Genomic DNA, 25,961 nt, shown 5'->3' with positions numbered 1-25,961 from the left:
TGGGAAGGGTAATTCCATTGATTGATTAAGGGCATATTGCCTTATGATTAAATGTATGTACAAGTTTGTTCAATTTATGATTGTACATGTATACATTACTTATTGCTCATTTGAGATATTGCAGGCCCATTGCCTATTTGCCTTTCTATTGATTGATTCATGTATGTATTATATGTCTGGGTACATTCTTTCCTGTATTGCCATTCTTGTGCATATATACATTGCTTATTGCTCAATTGAGATATTATTGCAGGCCCATTGCCTATTTGCCTTTCTAATGATTGATTCATGTATGTATTATATGTCTGGGTACATTTGTTCCTGTATTGCCATTCTTGTGCATATATACATTGCTTATTGCTCAATTGAGATATTATTGCAGGCCCATTGCCTATTTGCCTTTCTATTGATTGATTCATGTATGTATTATATGTCAGGGTACATTTTTTTTCTGCATTGCCATTCTGTGTGTACACTTGTAAGAATTGATTGCCCCGGGGTAATATTTCTGTTGATGTATATTGTGTATACTCCATTAAAGTCGTTGTGGAGCGCTACGCAACGAGCCTAACAGTGTCTTGGAGTGGTTACTCCTCCCCCGAGTCCAGTCTTGCCTAATTGACTGACGTTTCACCGCCCCTCTATTTCGGGTGTGGAGGATGTCGGGAGTTTCGAACTGATCACTCAAAAGTCCTGCCATTTAACTCCATAAACATTGCGTTAAATTGAGGTAAGATTGGAAGATCTCGCGGGCGTTTCTGCGCATGTGTTGTCCAGTACATGACGGTATTGTGGCAAAAAATTCAACCATCTGGTGGGGAAGGAGCGGGTGTCAGAGAGACAAAGTATTTATTATTTACGAATTACAAAAATGACATTATACTGTTTCACCACGATGAAAATATCGATGTATATGTTTAGAGCCAAGGACTCTAGTTCGTTGGATTACGGCGAATTATGGCCTTCAGCCGAAGTATTAAGTTTACCCTTTGATCTGAAGAAAGACTTTGATTGTTTCTCTGTCTTGTCGTCGATAAAGAAGCTTTATCAAACCCCTTATTGAATAAATAACGTATGAGTTCCCTCGCATCCCAAAAGGACACTTTAGTTAGCACGGAAGATCGTAGTTTTCCTCGGTGTCCAGCACGACGCTCGATCTTCTCTGCCTTAACCTCCAACACAGTAAGTTTTGCTATTGTTCGTCTCTCTGTCTCCGCTCCAAGCCACGTGATACCAGGTCGGTTCCTTTTTTCTGAGTACTGTATTGTACTACATTGGATCCTCCTCTCTGGTTACGGTTCATTTTCCCTTTGCCTACATACACACTGAATAGTCTGGCATATTCTTTACATATTCTCCTCTATCCTCATACACCTGACAACACAGATTACCAAACAATTCTTCATCACCCAAGGGGTTACTGCACTGTATTTGTTCAGTGCCACTTTCCTCTTGGTAAGGGTAGAAGAGACTCTTTAGCTATGGTAAGCAGCTCTTCTAGGAGAAGGACACTCCAAAATCAAACCACTGTTCTCTAGTCTTGGGTAGTGCCATAGCCTCTGTACCATGGCCTTTCACTGTCTTGGGTTAGAGTTCTCTTGCTTGAGGGTACACTCGAGCACACTCTCCTATCTTATTTCTCTTCCTCTTGTTTTGTTAAAGTTTTTATAGTTTATATAGGAGATATTTATTGTTGTTACTCTTCTTAGAATATTCTATTTTCCTTTTTTCCTTTCCGCACTGAGCTATTTTCCCTGTTGGAGCCCCTGGGCTTATAGCATACTGCTTTTCCAACTAGGGTTGTAGCTTAGTAAGTAATAATAATAATAATAATAATAATAATAATAATAATGCGAGTTATATCTGTCTGTAAAATCGTCATCCCTGGGACTGGGGATTGGTTTTAGGCATTAAAATACGCCTGTGGACCTTGGTAGGTGATTTACCAAGGAACTATCATTGTAATTGTGAAAATTTAGTCTTTTTTGGTCCAACGTGGACTTTGTGCTTCATAAGCACATGTTGCAGACCTCCTAAGGGTGACAGTTCTATTTTTCAATTAGCTTAAAGTGTTATTGCGTGTTATTTCTCTATCAAATAGTTATTTTTGTAATAAATTTGAGAATTGTAATCATATTTTATTGAATCCTTCATAGTTTTGGAAAGCAAACCTTTTCAAGGTTTTGTCATTGGCCCATTCCATGAGGTCTAGAATCATTCATTTCAATAAGTCGGAGAAAATTCATGACACCTCTGAATCATAATTAGGGTAAAAAGGCACCATACTGCTTTTCTCCATATTATCCTACTGCCTGGAAGAGTATACTAAAACGCTTCTAAGCCACGCATCTGCAGCTGCACAGTGCAGTGCCGGTCAGAACAAAACACTAGTACTGCACTTGCACAGTGCAGTGCAGGTCAGAACAACACACTAGTACTGCACTTGCACAGTGCAGTGCAGGTCAGAACAACACACTAGTACTGCACTTGCACAGTGCAGTGCAGGTCAGAACAACACACTAGTACTGCACTTGCACAGTGCAGTGCAGGTCAGAACAACACACTAGTACTGCACTTGCACAGTGCAGTGCAGGTCAGAACAACACACTAGTACTGCACTTGCACAGTGCAGTGCAGGTCAGAACAAAACACTAGTACTGCACTTGCACAGTGCAGTGCAGGTCAGAACAACACACTAGTACTGCACTTGCACAGTGCAGTGCAGGTCAGAACAAAACACTAGTACTGTACTTGCACAGTGTACTTGTATCGATTGCAACATTGGGACTTTCATCCACAATTGGTCAGCTCTTTCAACTCTGCAATGGGTACTGCAAGCTCTGTCCCAATGATCTGTCATAGACCCCCATTAATAAAAAAAAAAATTAAAATTTGCATAAAAAAAAATAAAAATCCTGGATTAATATTGCCAGGCATCTGCCGTTTTTAAAACGGATATATTGACGTAAAGGAGCAAAATTACAGACACCAACCAGTAAAAGATAAAGTAGGGTAAAATCACGGTCTCCTGTATTTTACCGAAATACGGCTGAGAACTATTTTTTACGGGGTACAATTACCGGTTTTTTAACTGTAGGTTTCCCACTGCGGTACCAAACTTATTATTAGTAGTTAACGAAACAGAAAACAGGAGAATGCACCTAAAATATAATGGATTTGACAGGAAATTTAGGAATGAAAAATTTAAGACCTATTAATATTACTGGAATTTCGCCTTACTAGAAATTCAATAAAGTCACCACGTAGTATCATAAATCCCTAAGAGCTCAACTCAACACATTACAGTCTGATTAACTCGGCAATTTCCTCGACTATATGAAGTTTGACACTTTAATTTATGATTGATTGATTTGAGGTTTTCTGGCTGCCTGATAAATTATGTAGAGGCAAAGATAAAATTTTCATGTAGGCCCTGTAAACTACAACACACTTACGAGGTAGCTTTTAACGTGGTCGATAAATCAAAACATCTACACACAATTTCAACCAATTTTAAAGACTCGCTTATTCATGAAATACCTATGTAAAAATATAATACTTTATTACCACCATATTCCTTACACTGCATATGGTTTGGTATCGCCTAAGTTTAAGTCCTTCAAGAACATAGTTTTCTTGAACAAAAAATATAATCAACATATAATAAGCCTAACAAATCATCGTAACTTACTATATTCTTCAATATTCTATAATAATCAAAACGAACATTTCCTATAAATTAAAAATATTGCTTACCTTCAATTAATTCAATCCACCATTTTGAAACCACAGAAAATCCAAAAATCCTACCGGGACAGACAGAGACGCGTGTCCGGACAGTCGGAAAATTTTCTTCCAAGGATGAAATCCAGGAATGGACTTTGTAAAACCAAGAAATTTAGTTTCTATGACAGAAAACGGGAAGTTTCATGTTCTACGTTCTCTCTCTAAAAAAAATTAAATCTTAAAATTTCAAGCTTCATTTTTTTTTAAATGTCTTAATCGATTGCATTTCAATGGATAAAATAGAGATGGGAAATGAAAGAGTATATTAAACCACAATGTAACTTGAATTAATTTGTTATTTCTTGCAGAAGTATCAAAGGAACTGTGAATATTGCTTCTACATTTTGTCCCTTTATGGTTTTAATTTCATTGAAAAGGAAAAAAATGGTTTCTCCAAAAAAAAAGAACTCACTAAGATTTGGCTATGAATTCAATGCATTTAAATACAGAATAAGTATATAAAACTGTATTTCGATTAAATTCCTCTAAATACGCCATAATCTATTGCTAGCAAACACTCGGTCAAAACTACAGAATAGTTACCAAATTCAAACTAAACAGAGAGCAAGCTTAAAATTATGAATTATAGCAAGAGTTCGAACCATTCCATCAGTCATATTGCATTAATTGCAAATTAACAATATTATGAGAAGTTCAACAGCAATATCGTTAAATGTAGTTTTATAACTGTTGTGTTGATTTTTCTTCAAAAGAAAATAAACTAATCACTAGATGTCGTTATTTCTCGAAAATAGTTTCTCCGTCTTTTCATGATCAACGAAGGGTTGAAATACACCTCTTGGTGATTTGTATCCTTGCGAAGGGGACCTTGGTAGTATAAATAGACCCAAAATCTTCAACAACATATAGTTTTATTGAGAAGACGTTTGATCTAAATTGTATTCTTCGTATTATCTTCAGTGTAAGGATATATCATTACTAATATTTTTGCCTTTTTATACTACGAAGGTTTTGAGACTGTTTGGTTAAGATGTGAGTTCATTTTTCTGTTTATAGTAATTGTTTGGCAAAGATGTGAGTTCATTTTTCTGTTTATAGTAATTGTTTGGTTAAGATGTGAGTTCATTTTTCTGTTTATAGTAATTGTTTGGTTAAGATGTGAGTTCATTTTTCTGTTTATAGTAATTGTTTGGTTAAGATGTGAGTTCATTTTTCTGTTTATAGTAATTGTTTGGTTAAGATGGGAGTTCATTTTTCTGTTTATAGTAATTGTTTGGTTAAGATGCGAGTTCATTTTTCTGTTTATAGTAATTTAGATGTGATTCATTGAACTGTCATTTCTTTTTCTACAAGTTTTAATATTTTTAACGTAATGGAGGTACTGCATTTTTACTTGCTGAATAGTATCATATACTGTTATTTGGTAGGCCCTTAGCCATCAGAACAACAAGTCTGAATGTGTTATTAGTTTTTTCAAAGGTAATTTAAGGTTGGAAAATTAATTATAATAATCACCAAAAATTTATGAAGTCTTACAAACTCTGAAGACTTTTAATTCTCAGTTTTCGTAACTTTTGTACCCCCTTTTTAGTCGGGTTACAACTTCAAAATTATGTCTTAATTTTTTACAGTCACTTCTTAAATCTATTTTTAGTTACCTAGATCTTACACCAAATTGTCGTCCTATTTTACCTTGCATAGGCTTTGCATTAATTACTTTGTTGTATTTCGGTATTGCATTAATTACTTTTAGATATATTTCGAAGGTGCACACTTCTGAAGTAGTAATTTTATTATAGACATTACTTGTGATAATTTGATACTAGCGCAATCCTTATCACTGGACTTCTTTATTGCAGGAATGGCGAATTGAGACTATGGTTCGTGGATCAACTTAAATTTGTTTACTTGGTAAGCACCTGCCGAATGTAATTGACTACTTTTGAAGGGCTACGCAATTGAGACTTAAATTTTTTTTATATACACTTTCAAACTGTTAAAAAATCTGTTCTAATTTATGTAAATGGAAAATAAAATTGACTAGTAACTGAATAGAATTTTTTTTCTATTCTGGACTATTCGTGGGATCAAAATAAAAGATTTTAACCTAAACTCACGGATGGTTTTTTGTGCCGGAAAAAAAAAATATCAGGCTAATTACTGTACACTAGTTTCTGGACTACAATTACTGTACTTGTCTTTAAGAACTGCTGTCTTGATTATTCATTACAGGTCAACCAAATTCTTGAGCTCGGCAGCCTTAATAATTTTACTTTCCTTTATTAGTTCAAAACTAATTACTAAAATTATGAAAGTTTAAATTAAGTATTAAAACTTAAGACATTCAACTAAAGAAAAAACCTTGGCTTTAATTAAACCTTAAGCCATCTTTAACTTAAAAAAAGTCTTTATCTATTTTATAGCTTACGAAAGACTCAAAGCTTAGGAAAGACTCAAATTCATAATTATCTTTAAAGCTCGAATGGCTGTTCTTGTGCAAGTTAGTATACTTTCTATTAAAAGTGAATCTTGCTTGCCAATGCTGAGGAAAAGAATTTTTGAAAAAGTATATGGAAAAGAGAAAATTTGGCCTCTGTTTAGGTAAGTTTACGAACAAACTGAAATGGGTAAAGCTTAACTTAATACAATGTGAAGTTTTCTATTTCTGGTTAAAACAGTGGCTTATGTATGGAAAATTTTCTTCCCAAAATTGTTTTAAGAGATTTTTTATGTGGTTAATATCAAGGTTAATATCTCAAGTTGATGTAAAGCAGTTGGTGCATCGGTTTTTGGCATCAACAAATAGACATGGGTACCAATGAGAAGTTTAGTCATACTAACAGTTTGGGTTAAATTGGAAAACTTTACATCGTTCGTTTTAACCTTTATAAAAATCACGGGTCGGTCGTGTTAAATATTATAAGTTTTTGTAAACAAAAGCAGTTGGGATAAGTACCACCCAAGCACTTTTAATAATTAAACTTGTGGTAGGAAGAGCTGATCAAGACTTCCGTATAGAACTCTTTGGGTAAAGGTATTTTAAGAACTGGTGTTACAAGGTATGGGTTGACGAGACTCAGAGTTTTGAGGTTAAAGTTACCAGATGACCAAAGCCAAACTGCCCAGTGACTACAAAGAGAGGGGTCCTGTTGCTTATAGTGGTGACGAGGATTAATAAGCTGTTTATCAATAAGTCTGAAATCATCTCATGAATGCTGTATTTCTAATTGCATAAAACCCAGAACCATTTCTAAATTATCAGTAACTTAAATGAGATTAAGAAAGCTAGGTTTTATCGCAAAAAGTATAATTTACACTTCACCATGCAAGAAAATGTTGCTGATTATAAACAAATCGACCTCGCCAATCTCTACAGATTTTAGGAAGTGCTTGGTTGACAGACCAGGTTAACCTCCGAAAATATCGGGAATTATTGTTAAATTTGGTATTTATTTTAAGATGAAGCTCCACCACATAGATTCTTCCATTGAAACTTTAATATGTGAAGTATTTACGTAATCTGCACCATGAAAAATAAGTAATCTTTTCTTAACCCACCAGCTTCCAAGTCCCTGTCTTTACAACAGTCATGTAATTCAGAAGCCCAACATGAACAGATAAAATGTTACTGTCTTGCAATGCATTTATTTAATTGGAACTGAAATACGCAATTCAAGGGTACTATTCATACCTTCAGCTCTTTCAAAATTAATTTCCAGAGAAGAAAATGCCATAGATATGCTACACTCCAAATGTTTATTTCACACTGGTAGATTTAAACAAATTTTATTCACAATATTGATGAGAATATCATCAATAAGTTAAATAAACTATAAAAAAAATATTGTACTATTTACCGTCCAAAGTCATCTGTGACAGTCCATAGCCATCTGAAACCACATAACGTCATCCGGGACCATCTGAAAATGTTGAGATTGAAATATTACCTTACATCAACCAGATATAGTTTCTACAAAAACCCCTTCTAGAGGCGTAATGCATTTGTTTCCTATGTCAGAAATTAAATTAATTACATCTAATTAAAAAATTTATTGTTCAACCCATTTATCATAACATGGCATTAACTGTATGACCGCTACATGAAAGAATGATGTGCGTTCATGTTGAACGTTTGGCTCAAAATATATAAAATATCATAGTATGCGTTGAAAACTCGCATAGAAAATAGGTATGTAAATCATAGAAAATGGTAATTTAGGTCTAACAACCCTAATATGTTTACAAAGCAGCTGTTGCCTTTATACAAATTAGTCATTCTTTTACAGACAAACAAAGGTTTAGAATAAGATAAAAAGATAGTTAATTGTTAGAAAATTTATGCAGAAAAGTATAGTTAGCCCAACATGATAAAATTGACACAGTAAAATCAAGATTTGCCAAACCATTTTCATACCACCATTTTAGCCTTATAAATTATTTAACTCGATTTAAGACTTGGAAATACAAATACAATTTTAAAAGTTTTAAAGCCTCTAATAAACTTAAACCAGATAAAAGCTTGTAATACTTTCATACTACTATATAAGATTCGTGTACACCTAAAAATGACGTCGCAACATCTACGGTCATGGATACAACATGGATTTAAAATTACTGGTAAAATGGGTTCGAATTTTACGATTTAAGCTCTCCGCAAGTACCAACAGAATATTGACTGCAGAGACGCTACGCCACCAAGCTATGAGGATTCAATTATTGGAACCTAGATATATGTCTACTGTAGGCTCCAGAGCCTTTAAATATGCGGCCCCGATACTATATAAGCTACCACGAGACATTAGAAGGATTGAAGACATAAAGGCTTTCAAGAGGAAATTGAAGACTTTCTTATTTTGTGAGTCGGTAGAACTTCAAAAGTTCAAACTTGCGACAAATGTTTATATGTTGAACAGGCGGGCATAAGTCTCGTTTCATAGTTTATATATGAAAGATATGTTTTAATGTTATTAAAATTTTTAAAATACTTTATTTTAAATGTCAACTTTTCGTATAGTTTATTTATTTGCTTATTTACTTTCCTAACTTGGCTATTTTTCCTTGGAGCCCTTGTTTATAGCATCCTGCTCTTCCAACTAGGGTTGTAGCTTTGTTAATAATAATAATAATAATAATAATAATAATAATAATAATAATAATAATAATAATGAATTTGTGTGGAGCACTTTCTATGATTGAAGACAAATTATTTCTGTGATGTTTGGATCATGTGTTTTTGGTGTGATTTGACAGTCAGATAATGTGAAACAAAGGACATCAAAGCCGTTCTAGATATCATGAAACTTCTATTATCATAATTTAACAACAATAAGTGATCTAAAAAGATAAGGAAAAACTGGTATAGCCCGTAAACAGCATAAACTATTCCACCGGAAGCAGCATTTACAAACATTGTGACCTTCGCCAACGAAGTTGAAAGGAGGTTATGTTTTTTTATGTTTTGTGTGTTTGTTTTTATGTCTGTGTGTTTGTTTGTGAACAACTTTCTAGCCACATTTTAATCGTAATGATACTTGCAGGGATTAACTGTTATGTAAAAAAACTGAATATTATAAAACGATTTGTTTTCATTTGTTCTATTGCATTAACTTCCTTTCCTGTTTGTGAGTTTACTTAACAATTTTATATCATCATTACCTTAACTGAGAACAAACACATATATCTATTGTACACAGACATATATTTTGAGACTTGCTGTACATCAATGCGTAGAATATAGAAATAAACTTTTGATGGCATTTGTGGACTATGAAAAAACCTTTGATAGTGTGCACCGGTCAATTTTGTGGAGAGTCCTGCGTTATTATGGAATTCCTCTGAAATATGTAAATTTGATTAACTCTGTTCATGAGCATAGCAAGTGCAAAGTTAATGTTAATGGAGTCTTATCAAATGAATTTCCATTAAACAGCGGAGTACTCCAAGGGAATATGTTATCACCTATGTTGTTTATCCTCCTCATGGATTTTGTAATGCATAGAACAGTCAAAGATGGTGGAGAAGGATTGGACTGGATTGGTAATGGGAGTTTAGCAGACCTAGAGTATGCTGATGATGCTGTCCTTGTTAGCAGGACACCACAGGATTTGCAATGCTTGCTTAGCAGAATGCATGAAATATTACACGAGGTTAGGCTGAAGATATATAGAAGAAAGACAAAGATGATGAGAACGGAGTATGCAATGGAAGATGAAATATCATTGGAAGGAGAAAGAATTAATGAGCTAGAATCATTGAAGTATTTAAAAACTATGATTTCCAATACAGGGTCTTTAGAATTAGAGTTTAGTGAAAGATTGAAAAAGACAAATCAGACAATGGCTAGGTTAAGTAAAAATTGGAAATCCAATCGCCTGAGATTACATATAAAAATCAGAATATATATCAATTTAGTGAGATCGGTGTTACTCTATGGAAATGAGTCATGATATGACAATGAAGCAATTTCTAATAGATTTAGTAGATTTGAGAACAAAACCCTCAGAAAGATATTGGGAGTTGAAAGGCAGGACATGATTAGAAATGAACCTATGAGAGAGATTACTCGAGTGCCATATGTGGATGAGATCATGGTGAGGGTTAGATGAAGATGGTTTGGCCATGCTCTTCGCACTCCCCAAGAGGGATTAGTTCACCAAACGTTCAGATGGTCTCCACAAGGCACTAGGAGAGTTGGAAGACCCAGACCTACACTGATGAGGACTATGAAGCGTGATGTAGATGATGAATGGAGGAGTATTAATTTAAAAGCTCAAGATAGAGACGACTGGCGAATTCTAACTGAGGCCCTTTGCATCAATAGGCGTAGAAGGAGATGATGATGAAACTATAATACAACAGAATTATTACTTCCTCAAATAATTGATGTATTTTGAATGTTGATGTTCGTTTGTATTTTATCATTCTACCCTTTTCTAAAACACGGGCTCTTGCCTTGACAGCCCGTACGAATGTTGATAGAATTTCCTAGTCTGAAAAAACAGCGGCTATAAGTCAAGATCGAAAAAAAGACAACCTATAAAAAATCTAAATTTACTCCCTTTAACCTTGTGTCTCTTAGCGCCATAAAACTCTTCTACGAAGATGACTGACTATGTTGGCCATAGCCATCTCTGTAAAGATAAACAACGCTATTTCTTCTCATTTCCGGTTCCGAAATCGGACATATTTAGTTTATTCCTTTTCACGAATGTTTCCTTCTCTCTCTCTCTCTCTCTCTCTCTCTCCTCTCTCTCTCTCTCTCTCTCTCTCTCTCTCTCTCTCTCTCTCTCAGGCGCTTCCCTTTGGGTTGGAAGTTGGAACCCATGGTTTTTTCGTATTTCCTCTTCCTGTCTAATATTAATATGCAAAGTTTTTCAACGGACAATAATTCCTTCAGCACTGACATTAATTTAAAAAAAAATGGGCGAAAAAATATTAACAATTTCTATAACTTCCATTTTAAGTATTCTTTTCCCGAACTGAAATATATCTGAGATAATATTAAAATCGTAATGATAAGGTCATTTGTATAATAATATCAACAACTAATAAACAAAACACACGAAAAAATCAGCTTCAACATAAAAGCCTTTAATACAAGCATAAAATGGGCTTCGCTGATGGCGGTACGTTGTGTGGAATGGTGGCGTTTCAACTCCCTAGAGTTTTGACGGCATAACTTATGATATCCCCTCCCCCACCCCCAACGTTTCTGTATCTCGCTGCCTTGCTCGCATATCCCCCCCATAATCAACTCATTCTCCCTCTTCCCTCTCTCTCCTCTCCCCCCATAAGTATTCTCTATCCCATGTTCGTCATTTCCCTCCCTCCTCCCCCCTAATATACCCGGTCCCAGCCAACTCCGAACGGTCGAGAAACTTCTCTCATAGCAGTCATCGTTTGTGTAAATTATTCAAAAGTTTTATTCATCCATTGTATAATTTTTTCATCCGAGAGCTGTAACCGCTTTTCGTTCCTATATTCCACCTTCCTATGGTGAAATGCCTCCCTATAATCATTGATTCGCTATTACTGAAAATTGCTAAAAATAATTACCTCCATTTTAAATCATTATATTATACCCAGCAAATAACTTCTTTGTATCCACGAGTGAACGCCGGGTCTTCTATGCTCCAATCTCTAGCCTCTCTTACCTTCCAACGTATGTTTGTTTGTGCGTATACAATCGTAGGTACTTACGTGTGTGTGTCTTCTAAGTCTATATCTGTTCAGAGGAGGGATCTCGTCAAGTTAAACTCGCTTTCTTGTAATTTCGTATCAACCGCCATTTGCGGTTCGCTGTGAACCCTAACGTTAAGGGAGCAGATGTTCCATGGCTGTTTCTACGTATTTTATATCTAAAGCTCATTATCCAAGACTTTGGCAACTATTAGTCATGTTTTTTCTAATTCTAAGGGTGTTTTTTCACTAATAAGTTGAGGAACAGCACAGCGGTTATTGCTATATTCAAATCTATACTACTTAGAGCTTCCATAGTAGTCTCTTCTTCATCATTATCATTATAGTCGCTGTTATTCTTCATAGTATCAAGACTTGTGAATAATCATTCATAGTGGAAGGTTGAATAACATCTGCACAGTTATCATTTAGGTTTAAGATTACAACACTCAGGTTATTTACCTCATCAAGTCGGATTAAGAGTCTCTCTCTCTCTCTCTCTCTCTCTCTCTCTCTCTCTCTCTCTCTCTCTCTCTCTCTCTCTCTCTCTCTCTCTCTGTGTGTGTGTGTATGTGTGTGTGTGTGTGTGTGTAGGCGACAGTGACACCCAGTTAATCTATTTGATCATTTCCAATCAATCAATGTGTGTGGGTGCTATAATATTACTACTATAGTCCTAGTTATTTACAAATTCTTGGTTTGCAAGTAAACTGCTTTTCAGAATTTAGCCATTATTCATTAAGAAACTACTTCTTTTAATGGCTTCACGTCACTGCTTTCTCTCATGTTCAAGCGTATTGCTTTGACGTCTGAGAGAATTACATAAACATCCTGTAACACTGACGGATACAACGAAAACAATAAACAAAACAGTAAAGACTAAAACAAGCAAGATATCAACACCTACGTCTGCGGTTTGAACTCCATTGTTTCAACTCTCTCTCTCTCTCTCTCTCTCTCTCTCTCTCTCTCTCTCTCTCTCTCTCTCTCTCTCTCTCTCTCTTTCTGTGGAGCTACTTTGAAATAAACTACAGGGTTTCTCAATATCAAATATAGGAGTCTCTCTCTCTCTCTCTCTCTCTCTCTCTCTCTCTCTCATGGAAATTCATTTCAGCAGACGGCTACATTACTGTGAAAATGAATCATGAAAATCTATATTACCCTCTCTCTCTCTCTCTCTCTCTCTCTCTCTCTCTCTCTCTCTCTCTCATTAAGGTATCGTGAAGTAAAAACTAGTCTCAGTGTGGCCGTTAATGATATTGTACGGTATAATATTACAGCTCAACATAATTATACTTTACAACCATTAAAAAACATGAAATTCTTATGAAACACAGCACCAGGTTGGTTTCAAAAATCTCTATTTGACTTTTGACATCTAAATTATTCCTTGCACCTTAACCTTGCTCTGCACACTTGCATCACTATAGTCCATTTCTTTTATCGAGGCATATTTGCACCGACTCGCAGGTGTGCCCTTTTAGCTCGGAAAAGTTTCCTGCTATCTGATTGGTTAGAATTATCTTGTCCAACCAATCAGCTATCAGGAAACTTTTCCCGGCTAAAAAGGCACCCCTGCAAATATGCCTCGATAATAGAAATGGACTATAGATGGCTAAGCATTCCAAATTTGAAGTCGCTATATCAAATAGTTTAAAAATTGGGTTAAATTCTACTAACATTAAATTAAGAAAATATAATAAAAAAATAAAAACCTATGGCGCTTTATAAACTTTAATCTAGCAGATGGATATGCAGAGGACCGTAAAGAGAAACAGACAGACATACAGATAACATACTAGACGCATCCGGTCTCGAAACATGGTGCATACAAAAGCATTCAGATGAAATATAATATTCACGACGAAGAGAAAACGGTCAATATTATAATCCCCATGAGTTATTATTATCATTATTAGTAGTAGTAGTAGTAGTAGGCTACTTGCTAAGCTACAACCCTAGTCGGAAAAGCAGGATGCTATAAGCAGTCGTCTCTATCTTGAGTTTTTAAATCAATACTTCTACATTCATCATTTCCTACTTCACGCTTCATAGTCCTCAGCCATTTAGGCCTGGGTCTTCCAACTCCTCTAGTGCCTTGTGGAACTCAGTTGAAAGTTTGGTGAACTAATCTGCCTTGGGGAGTGCGACGAATTCATTAATATTGAATAATGGGAATTGCAAATGATTATTGTTCACAATACGGAAGTAACAGTAAGGTGTATAATCAAAGACCGGAAGTCCGTACTCAGCAAAGGTGAAATAGTTTATTCTACGTTCCAATTATTATTTGCAGGTAAGAGATACAGGACATCGTTCAAGAGTTTACCGGTCCATAGGAAGATTAATTGATTGATTGATTTAAAGTTTTCAGGCATCCTGACATCTAAGGTCATTGACGCCGATATCATTTAGTTTATATATATATATATATATATATATATATATAAAATAAAAAATATTCAATTAAAAACATAAAAGTTAAATGATATTATAAAATTAGTTTTCAAAAGACCTGCTTCTGAAATAAATCTAAGAATGCCACTTGCATAGTAGGACACATCATGTCCAAGAATCTTGGCAAGGATGAACCTGCCATCCTCACTTCGAGCCTCAAACAAATATCTATTCCTCAAGTTATTATAATTGGGGCATTCAGTCGAACAAATGCCTCACTGTTAAGAGGTACTAAGCAGTCGTCACAATACGGTTGGTGTTGGCCCTTCAGCAGAAACTCATGTGTCAACCGAGTGTGACCAATACGGAGACGACAAAGAGTAGTCTCCCATTTTCGGGGCCTCATGTTATACCTCCAAGGAGATATGACATTTGTTACTTCTCTCATTTTATTGCCATCTAGACGCTCACTGGCACACGTGCACACAAACTTAAAATGAATACACTCCCGTGAACAAAAAATACTAAGAATACCTACAGGCTTATATGGGCAGACTAAACCGGTTTGTGTGTTGGTTTTCAATAATTTTCGTGACATCGCAGCCAGACGGTCTAGATCAGTGGTTCTCAAAATTTGTTCTGTCATTTCCCCCCTGCACCCCGTTCAACCATCCAGATTTCCCCCTTCATGTGTATGAGGGAAAGAGTAGTTAAAACACACTTGAGACTATCTACTAGTTTATTTTTCAAATGTGCAAATATACTGATAAACATATAATTACAAAGTAAATTAGATAGACAGCAGTTAGTAACAACTAAGCATAACCATAGAGCCGGTTAATAAAAGAAAAAAAAACTTTTGTTTGCTCTTCTACTTTAGAATTAAATTTAATTATTTCTCCCCTGAAAGCTTCAAATTTCTCTCCAGAGGGAAATTTCCCCCCAGTTTGAGAACCACTGGTCTACATAGACAGCGCACGAGTTACAATGTGGAAAACAATAAAATGAGACCAACATAAACAGCAAGTTTATCAAAGTAAAATAATATGATATATGGTAGCGTGTCATATCCCAGCACTGATGACCTCTTAAGAAGACGGATAGCTTAGGACTAACTGGCGAGTCCCAAATAAAATTAGACTCAGCTTCTGTGACTGGGAGTCAAGGCCTTTTCCTTTTACTTGATGTCTCACTCAGTCAACCAGTTTAATAGTAACCATGGATTTATAAAGATAAACTAGCTAAAAGACAAAATTAGGTTACCTTATATTGAAACTATCTCTCGGTCACTTTTAGACAAGGCATACTAACTAAAAGCTACCTTGTGGAGGACTATCTAGTCAAGGGCTAAAAAAACAGTTGCAGACGTCAAATGAAAAGCAATGTATAAAGTATCCGAGAAAAAGCTGTATCAGCTAAGCTACAACCCTAGTTGGAAAAGCAGGATGCTAGAAGGGCTCCAACAGAGAAAATACCCCAGTGAGGAAAGGAAATAAACGATATGAGAAATAATGAACAATTACGTTATCTGTTATGGATATCCAACCATCTTACCTTTGAGTAACTGTTTCTACAAACATTAAAACAAAATTAACATACAAATACTGTTCAAGTTACTACGTAAGAATGGATTGTTAGGATAACTAACCTCTGAGGAAGTATATCACAAATGTTGAAAGCGAATGGGAGCGAGAAAAAATGCACAAGCTGTTAATATGAATTCTGTAACGTATATGCGAACTAAGAAGGGACAGAAAGTTGAAATTGTTGATATAAAGATGAAACAATGATAAGGTTGGCCAACGTTATTATTGTCATTTAATTCATTAGGTAAGCTACAACTCTAGTTGGAAAAGTTAAACCATCATTATTATTACTATTATTAGCCTAAAAATTTGATTATTATAATAAGCCGAGCTACAGTCTTACTTGCAAAGGCATCGTGCTACAATCCCTAGCACGGAAGAAATTTAAAAGTAAAATATAAGCCATAAAAGAGGAATAACAAAGAAATACAAGTAGCTTAAATGAACATGATAAATACCAGATAGACTAAGATACGAGACCTATGTCCCATGCTAACCTGCAAAAAAAAAAAAATAATAATAATTCTTAATCATGTTTCGAACTTCTGAAGTTCTGCTAAGTGGATAAGACTTGTAAAAAGTACATATAATGCGTCAATTTTGGAAGAAAAAAAAGAAAAAGTAAATTGACTCGGAAAGTTTTAACTGGAGATTAGTGGTTCTGTGTAGGTAAGGGGTCCAGCACGCCTGATGATGAGTTTTGTGTGTGATTATATGAAGCGAATAATGTTGTGGAAGATTAAGGATGCATACTGCATTATTTTCTCTCTGTAATTCTTATACATATATGCAGTTGTCATTACATACAAATGCTTACATACATATATACATACAGTCACATATACACCCTCTTGCTTACGGGTATTCAGACACTATTGTGTTTCCTTATGGTCTTTCCTCGCTGGGATATTTTCCCCGTTGGAGCCCTTAGGCTTATAGCATCCTGCTTTACCAACTAGGGTTGATGCTTAGCTATATATATATATATATATATATATATTGAAAAAGCCATATATTTTTTTTTCTTTGATACGTTAATGTCTGGATTCTCATATCGACCTCGGGAGCAGAGCCCCAGGTGGGAGTCGAACCCTGGTCCAGAAAACTTGTATGTACAGTGACATACCACTTGGTATGTCACTGTACATACAAATTTTCTGATCCTGAGGTCGTTAAGAGAATCTAGACATTAATGTATCAAAAATATATGGCTTATTTGAATATGAAAAACACGTCTAAATGTGCAAAATTTATCATATATATATATATATATATATATATATTTGCATAAGCATTAACTCTGACTAGCAACTTGCTGTCGACGTAAGTGTCCCATCTCTTACTCAAAACAATCACTTAATGACAGCCAATTTAGTCAAACTCGGGTTCATTCACTCGTGGGGAACTTCCCAGACCCAGAGAGAGAGAGAGAGAGAGAGAGAGAGAGAGAGGGTAATTTATGTGGTACAAGTATTAGGACTATTTAATATGCAATGCATTTATTCTAGTACATGCGCTTCTTACAAATGCCTGAAGATGCCAATCTAATCCACCTACAGTATCCTCTTTTATTTGACAAATCAACACACTGCTGTTATTACTATTATCATTATTACCTATCAGCTAAGCTACAACCCTAGTTGGAAAAGCAGGATGCTAGAAGCCCAGGGGCTCCAACAGGGAAAATACCCCAGTGAGGAAAGGAAATAAGGAAATAAACGATATGAGAAATAATGAACAATTAAAATGAAAATATCTATGCAACAGTAACAACATAAAAAACATATTTCATATATAAACTACAAAAAGAGACTTATGTCAGCCTATTCAGCTAAAAACATTTGCTGGAACTTTGAACTTTTGTAGTTCCACTGACTCAACTACCAGATTAGGAAGATCATTCCACAACTTGGTCACAGCTGAAATAAAACTTCTAGAAGACTGTGTAGTATTGAGTCGCATGATGGAGAAGGCCTGACAATAAGAATTAATTGCATACCTAGCATTACGAATAGGATAGTACTGCCCGGATATATCTAAATAAAATCTTATGTTATATCTCCTGTTATATATTAAGTGAATAAAGTCATGCCAGACTTTGGATATAATTCGTGAAATAAAATGTTTATATATGATTAGCTGAGCACAAAACAATACGAAATGTCTTAGTATACAAGTCCTTTTATATGCAGGACTCGTCTATTGCATCCTTGAGTTAGAATGGATCTAATACGTAGTGGGAAACCCAGGATTGATATATACTGATAATGACAACAAACATTTCCTACGAATAGCCAACAAGGAGAATAAATTTTCTTTCCAACCACATAGACCATATGGGCTGATTCAGTCTACTGACGGTTTGCGTTGTCACTCTCATGAAAACTTCGGTCAATAGTGTTTGTTGCCTTGAAGAAAATGTGATGCGCTCTACGTTTAATGTCTAAACATCTCTCTCTCTCTCTCTCTCTCTCTCTCTCTCTCTAATATATATATACACATATATAGTTATATAATATATATATTATTATTACTACTAGCCAGGCTACAACCCTAATTGGAAAAGAAAGATGCTCTCTCTCTCTCTCTCTCTCTCTCTCTCTCTCTCTCTATATATATATATATATATATATATCACTCTTAGGCAAGTTTTAATCCAAGTTAGAAGAGAAATATTACCCCCCTATAAGGAAATCGGCCTAGTTTAAAGGTTTAAGACTACTCATGAATGACAGAGACAAGGGAACTGTTACATTGCCATAGCAAGCCGAGCAATTCCCTAGAGATTTGCCATATATACATTATCAGCACCCAAGCCATTCTCTAACCTAGCTAGGACCAGGGAGGGCCAAAGAATGGCTGCTGATGACTCGGCAGGTTGACCTATAGGCTTCCCCAAAGGCCCCATCCTTAGCTCACAAGGATGGTGAGGTTGCAGACACTAAATGAACTGATGGTTAATAATGAGAAATGATACAAAGTAATTGTTAAGAATATACTGTTTGCAAACCAAGCAACACGTCTATTCTTAGAAAGATAGAATTAAATTACAACAGAAATGTCGGAAACAAAGGAATAGTCACTGAAGGTCACGTGATTAATCAGAAGCATGAAATCTACTATATTCATACAGGAAATAAACTAAACAGAGGAATATAGTGTGCTACTATTGTTTCTTCATGCTAATTCCAAAACCCGAATTTTCCTCCATATCTAGATGGAATTCATTGCCATCTGGTAGTCTATCCTTTTTCTCTCTGGTCCCTCACATCCTACAGACCTGTAATTTGTGAATATCCGGCCTTGCATGAATCCTATTATAAAAGGCATTCATATAGGATTCGTTAACCTTAAAGTCGGGAATAGTCTCTCGACTACAATTGTATTATTTAGACGGACCTTATCAGTTCTTAACTTTCAGTTTAGGGGAGCTGATAATGGAAGAGTTTAGTGCTAGAATAGTGTTCGTGATAACGAGGCTAAACTAACGCACGTATGCACTGATCTGTCTCTTCTAAGAATTTTAGTTCACGAGTTTCTCGTAAGAATGGCGTTTCAATCGACATGTCTAACAGGTCGATAATATTAATATTCATTATTAGTATTATGTATAACTCTTCTTCTGAAATGGATGGAGAAAACAACATTAATAGCGTTAGCTAAAGTTTAATGTTACAGAAAAACTTATTTCCCGAAATGGCTGAGTGTTACCACAAAACGCGTTTTCTATTCATTATTTTATCGTACTGAGAGAGAGAGAGAGAGAGAGAGAGAGAGAGAGAGAGATTCATGTTCACAGAGTACACCGTTCCTTCCTCCAAGAAAATGTTGAACCGTAGTTATGCAACGCATATAAATCGAGTCCCAGTAGACATTTTTTTCTAGTCTTTTGTTCTTAGTTCTTTCAAAGTAGTGCTGCTACCGGATGAGTGAACTGATATGATAATGTCTACCGTTGAACAGGTGTGCGGTGAGGGTAGCAAACCAAAGGTAAAGCATTTACGTATCCTTAAAAGGGGATAAAATATTTATGGAAGTGCTAATTTCAATATCATACACAATAATTATATCAAAGAGGTTATGTATTAGTCAAGGGCAAACTAGGCTGTGCCCATTCCAGTGTCGATTTCATATCAATTGCAGAAGTATCCCAAGTAGAAACTGACTTTGAAGAATTGAAGAACTTCCATCAGGACGATATGGCATCTCACCCAAGAAAGCCTATGTGAAAATCCGTTTTTAGGGTAAAGTTGATAGTCCTATTCGTGTTCAGGGAAGCATTTGAGTCCAATGTGAATTGCATTGTCCAAGTTCAACCGAGTACTGTAAAATCATATGTACGAAACAGTAACGAAAACACCACTTACAGTATATTTACCAGCCATTGTTTGGTCGTATCTTGGGTGGAGAAGAAGATAATAATAATAAGAATAGGGAAGTGGGGAATATGGGGAAAGGAAGAGTACCCCTGGCTACAATCCAGTTTATAGCTCAAAGGCAGGTACTGGCTTGGGCGCTGATCATATATATACGGTCAGTGTAGGGCACTGTCCTGCTAGCTAGGACATTGTCACTCTCCTTCCCTATGCCATTCATGAGTGGCCTTTAAGCTTTCAAATAAGTGCTAAGCATATAAAATACGTGCTTATTATTTGCATTTTATGTAAAGTTCTACACGTACGAAATCATCTGCTAAACGCAGCTATTAAAAAAGATAGCACTTACAGTTTCCATGAGCTCACCGTCCGACCAATCTTCAAGATGTCAAAGAAACATAACTACAGCACTGCATAAAATAAGTTATTTAATTTCTAATGCTTTCCAATGGGATACCATTTTGCGTTTTACCCTTTGATGTTGGCTTTTAGGATTAAAAAAAATAATAGGTCTATCACTATAAATGTCATGATTCAACTACAAGATAACTCTATTTCCACTAAAATTAACATAATAATACTTAGATATCGAATCCAGATCATTTATATTATCCTAATATCTGAAACATTTTGAAAGTGGCCCGGTCGTACTCGCTGCTGTTTGAGCGGTAGAGACAAGTGGTCCACACCATATCGTTTATACTTGCATGCTGTCACGAAACCAACTTATTCCAAATAAAACCAAGAAAATTTACCCCAATACCAATTACCTCATCTTCCTCGAAATTTCAGAGAAAAGTTTGAAATACAAATAAGATATGTATACTTGAAGGGGCTATGGTTCGAACCCAGTATGAGGTAGTAATTTATTTCTATTGGAGCACGATATTGTGTTGATTTTCATCTATATATATATATATATATATATATATATATATATACATACATACTTAAGCCTTAACAAAATATTTAATTATAAGTGTCCCCAGACTGGACATGGGAATTAGTGTCCATCATCCGCCACCTAACATTCTTCTCCCCTTCGAAGATCTGGCCCGTTCTCAACACTCCATCAGTCCTCTTCATCAACGAACTTTTTCCCTTTCTACAAAGTCTCCCACTTCGAGCTTTTGACAGAATAATCAACCCTTTATTATCCCTTCTTTCTTTCCCATCATAACCGTCGCACGCAAATCCCGACTTGATCTTTTGAGGGGGGAGGGGGTATTTGCTATGAGCATATTTGAATTAGTATCCCATAGATTAGTCTCATGTCTCGAATTTAAGTTTCTAATTTTTTTTATTTGGTTTGATCCCCTAAAATGTAACAATTGTATGTTAAATATAATTAAAATGTAAATTTTCTTTACACATCTACATATCATTCAGTAAAATAATAGTGAAATTTAAATGAAACGTGAACTACAAACTTTGATTACTTCATATATATATATATATATATATATCGCAGTGGGAACAAACAGGGAGTCCCATCCCAAAACCCTGGTGTTCCTTATATTCGGTATACACTATGGTCTTGAAAAGATGGGTTCTTATAATCTCATACGGGGAACCAAACCGTTAACAAAACTAATAACAAACTATTTTAACGTTCGTAAAAACACGGTAGAGTAGTGGGAATATAAAATACTGGTAAAATATGAATCCTTATAGCTGAATTATATTACATTAATGTCATTGACACTTTAAAGTATCATTCATTTCATTGACGTAGCGGTAAGCAATAAATTAGTATGAATTTAACGTTGTTCTTTAGCTACTGTAGCTATAATTACCTTCAAATTTAGTAAGGATCTTTTCCTACGGTTCCAGGTTCCTAACTGCTCAATCCGCAAAATTACAGATAGGTGCAAAGCTTCTAAGCTTATTCTTCTTGCAATTAAGCCTTATTTACCTGTACCATAATTAAATTAATGATGAGATTCTCAATCTTAACTTTTATCAAATTGTACTTCTACTAAAGATCGCTGCCTAGGATTTTACCATTTCTATATCTTCCTCAGGGGAAAACAAAAAGAAATACTCCTTTTATATGTCCTGTGACATCTTAGTTTGCTTCAAGTCATAAGCAAGTACGAAATGTCATTTCCTTTATAACAGTGGATTTAGATACCGGCTAAATAGGATGTCGGAAACCTTTCTCTGAGATCATTATAACCAATATCCTCAGAAGGAAAGTTTATGGGGGGGGGGATGAATGTAACCAAAGAGGAAATTCTCTAACGGCCAAACCTTAAGGGCAGCTGAGTTTCAATGTTTTGTCTGCCTACACACTGGTATGCTGTATTTATTCAATACTCTTTGTATGTAACCAGAGATGAAATATAGATTATTCAAGTAACATGCAAGATAAGATAATGGAGATTGTACCAAGTTTTTCTTCCTAAGTATATGATTTTTACTTATGGTCATCTGCAGATATATGCAAAGAAATACTCCCTTAGAGATGACGGTACTTTTTTTTTAAAGGGATCTATCTTCACCCCCCCCCCCCCCTCTCTCTCTTCCACCAACAGTTGCTACGTTTCACTTTCATAGCTAAAGTTACTCGGGCAGTGTTGCCAACTCGATGCTCCTTTCCCAATACCGTGTGACGTTATCACCTGTGCAGTCGTATGAAAATTTGATCTTTGTCTTCTTTGTCCCAGAGTAATCTTGATCATGAATCATTTACTTGATTAAAAAGTGCTATAGGGCTCTCTATGCTTTTTATCAACTGGACAATTTTCATCCACTACATATGCAGCGTGATTATAGAAATGAAACTATATTCCTATAGATATTTACTATTTATCTTATTGAACAATAAAGTTAAGCTCAAGGAATGTAGATCCAATCTTTTTTTTCCATAAAACCATGTATTCTCTGCCAATGTTCAATTTACTAAAGCCTATTGTCAACTATGAGCTTGGTTTGAATTCACCCTTTGTTAGGGGAGCGACTTAACTATTTCTTTCAATATGGATTGAATTTATGAATATGGACATGTTGCGAGCCAGGTGCAACTCAGGGGGGTACGGAAAAAAAGAACCAAGAACATTATTTCCATTCCTCACTGGCCTATTTTCCGTTAGAGCCCTTACCTGTTTAGCTACTTGCTTTTCCAACTAGGGTTGTAGCTTGGCTAGTAATAATAATAAATCAAGGGCAGTTGAAAACAAAGGTATAATGGTGACTTGGTTAAACCCCATTTGACTTAGAAAATTCTTGATTTCCAAAGTAGTTCAATTGCAAGACAATTGATAATTACACCAATATAAAAACTTACCCAGGTCCAATTAACCATAAAAATTGATATGTAATGAACTTAGCTTTAACATATTGCAAAACACCTTTGCGGGTGGCTTGGAACTTGAGCAAACATGCAAAAAAAATGTTTCAATCTTTCAAGTATGTTAATTTTAAATAACTTTACCTAGAATAAGTTCCTTTAATATAACATTCAATTTAAAAGTTACTTATAAATGACCCAACTTACAACTATTCAGGTTTCCAGGTTAAGTTCATATACTAAGCTTTCTCAAAAATAATAAAGTTGCTATATATTTCTCAATTTCCTAGCTCCTTTTCTTTGTTAATTTGACTGAGTTTCTTTTAACAGGCTGTCATGGGCTGTGTTCATTTCATACCAGATGTTAAGCCTTTTGAAAATCATGTACTAGTTAAGATAATTACAAAATTTAATTGATTTTAAACTGATATATAAGGCAAATTCGTGTAAATTCTAAGTATAAAAAAAACCATTAATGAACAAAGGTATCATAGTTTTCCCGCCAAATATCTTCCGGCCAGGACAAACCTTAAAAACGTGTAGTCATTGCGACCGCATAACATAGTACGTGTATTTCAAGTAAAAGGTTGAGATTAATGGCCATCTTAAGACATACAATGCTTCCATGTTTTTAGTTATACGAAAATACTTTTCTTTTAGTTCAGAAGACATGTAGAATTTTAAAAGCTTGTAGTCATTCTCAAAATCTTACAGCTACCCGGCATTTGTTAAGCCATTTAATAACATCAAAACTTTTTTTAACTTATTTAAGCATTTTTGTTTATAAAGCATTATTAGAATTTTAAACTGGTCTACCAGGACAACTCGAACCCAAATGACTATCAAAACAGCTTTTTTTTTGTGGCAGCATAAGTACTCAATACAGATATTTTATTAAACCTTAATTTTGAAATTTTTAATGGAAAACATTACTTTTTAAAGCTTATGCATATTTTCCATGGCAGAAATTAGTTACTCGACATTTGTCATATAAACATTAACTTCCTATGAACATATGAAGAATATTCACATTTACCGGTAATTCCAAGCTCTTTCAAGATATTGAACACATGCCAATATAGCCCGGTGATAAAAAAGTTTGCACAATAACTTTTTACAATAAATATATTTTCACATCAATACAGCACTTTAAGAGGCTAAAAACCCATACTAAAATCACTAATCTACAAGGGGGAACACATACGAACAGAGAGGGTTTTTTCGTTTATTGGTAGAAAATATAAAAACTAAAGGCGAAATTGAGGTTTTAAGTACATTTTGTCCTGAAGAGACAAGAGGCAGAAAAGGATTTTTTTTCTGTAAAAATGAATCCATGAGTTAACCAACCATCCCTTCTTGCTTCGGGAATAGTCAAGTATATTAAATTACCTTATCACTAAACTTTTTCTCCTATAATGTACAGGGGTTGCAAATATAAAAATAAGTTTGTACATCACAATAATAAAGTTCCGTTTTGGTCCATTCACACACTCACACGCAGAGGGGCACGTCCTCACTCTCCCAAAACGACAGCACAACAATGTCATTCACTCGTCGTCTCCTGAGCCATTTTCCATATCTTCGTCATCGTCTTCGTCAGGGACATCATCATCGTCATCTAGGTCGTTAGTGTGTTCAGGTACGGAGTGTCCATTGCTAGCCTTCATCTTCTTCGCTGGGGATCCTCCTGCCTTGTAGATCTGCATGTCTCTGTCGTACCGGGCACGGTCAGCCTCAGCCTGTTTCTCGTACTTGTGTTTCTCTCCTTCGGTGAGTTCGTTCCATTGCCGGCCGAGCTCCTTGGCGACTTCGCCCACGGAGAAATCGGGGTTGGCGGCTCGTACCCTGGGTCGTTCATCGTTGGCGTAGAAGAAGAATGCCGAGAGGGCTCGTTTGGGCTTGTTGGGGTCCTTGGGAGCTTTACGCCCACGGCGTCCACGCCGACCGCCCATTCCACCGGGGTAGGCGCTCATTTCGGTCTGGAAGCGTTCCTTGTCCTTCTCGGCCAGTTCGTGGAATTTCTTCTTCTCGACGTCGGACATCGTCTTCCATCTTTCGGAGCACTGGCGGGAAAACTCTTGGAATTGAACGTTTTCGTCAGGGTGAAGTTTCTTGTGTTCCGACCGACAAGTCTGCACGAAGTAAGCGTACGCCGTCATGCGGCCACGTGGCTTGTCGACACCAACGCCGCCACCTCTGGGTCTACCACGGGGCATGATTGCAACTCACAACTCTCAAAGGGCACAACCGCACACACACCTCAAAAGCTATCGAAACGCGGGTCGCACAGACTTCAGAGAGGCGCACACCTTACTCGGCAAAGTCCTATTAACAAGTGACGCTTTACGACCGTTACTGCGCCAGGGCCCCCACGCTAACTCCTCC

The 25,961-nt window shown here is 35.8% G+C and overlaps 1 protein-coding gene and 2 long non-coding RNA genes across 6 annotated transcripts in view; 1 reads left to right on the top strand and 2 right to left on the bottom strand.

Annotated features, from left to right (window-relative positions):
* The window catches only part of LOC137617313 (uncharacterized), a 113,286-nt gene that overhangs the window by 40,979 nt on the left and 46,346 nt on the right, over positions 1-25,961 (bottom strand). Inside the window, exon 2 of one of the 4 annotated variants that reach the window (XR_011039608.1) lies at positions 7,605-7,667. This is a non-coding gene — a long non-coding RNA (uncharacterized lncRNA). Of the gene's footprint in view, positions 1-3,455; positions 3,479-3,691; positions 3,715-3,756; positions 3,881-7,604; positions 7,668-25,961 lie in introns of those variants that run through there. The other 3 variants (XR_011039607.1, XR_011039610.1, XR_011039609.1) reach the window with 3 other exon arrangements.
* Positions 4,667-5,804, top strand: LOC137617037 (uncharacterized). The gene is made up of 2 exons (XR_011039552.1): positions 4,667-4,779; positions 5,607-5,804. It is a non-coding gene; the product is annotated as an uncharacterized lncRNA (long non-coding RNA).
* LOC137617310 (high mobility group protein DSP1-like) lies at positions 24,788-25,929 on the bottom strand. Its single transcript, XM_068347321.1, has one exon. The coding sequence runs from the start codon at positions 25,790-25,792 to the stop codon at positions 25,124-25,126; it is 669 nt and encodes a 222-aa protein (XP_068203422.1). The 5' UTR covers positions 25,793-25,929; the 3' UTR covers positions 24,788-25,123.

The sequence above is a fragment of the Palaemon carinicauda genome, chromosome 23 (genome assembly GCF_036898095.1).
Source record: "Palaemon carinicauda isolate YSFRI2023 chromosome 23, ASM3689809v2, whole genome shotgun sequence".
Lineage (NCBI taxonomy): Eukaryota > Metazoa > Arthropoda > Malacostraca > Decapoda > Palaemonidae > Palaemon > Palaemon carinicauda.
The sequence above is the reverse complement of the archived record's forward strand: the minus strand, read 5'-3'. Positions and strand labels throughout refer to the sequence as shown.

What these genes read in the sequence shown, in the direction of transcription:
- LOC137617310 (XM_068347321.1), bottom strand. Translation starts at nt 25,792, where the DNA reads ATGCCCCGTGGTAGACCCAGAGGTGGCGGCGTTGGTGTCGACAAGCCA.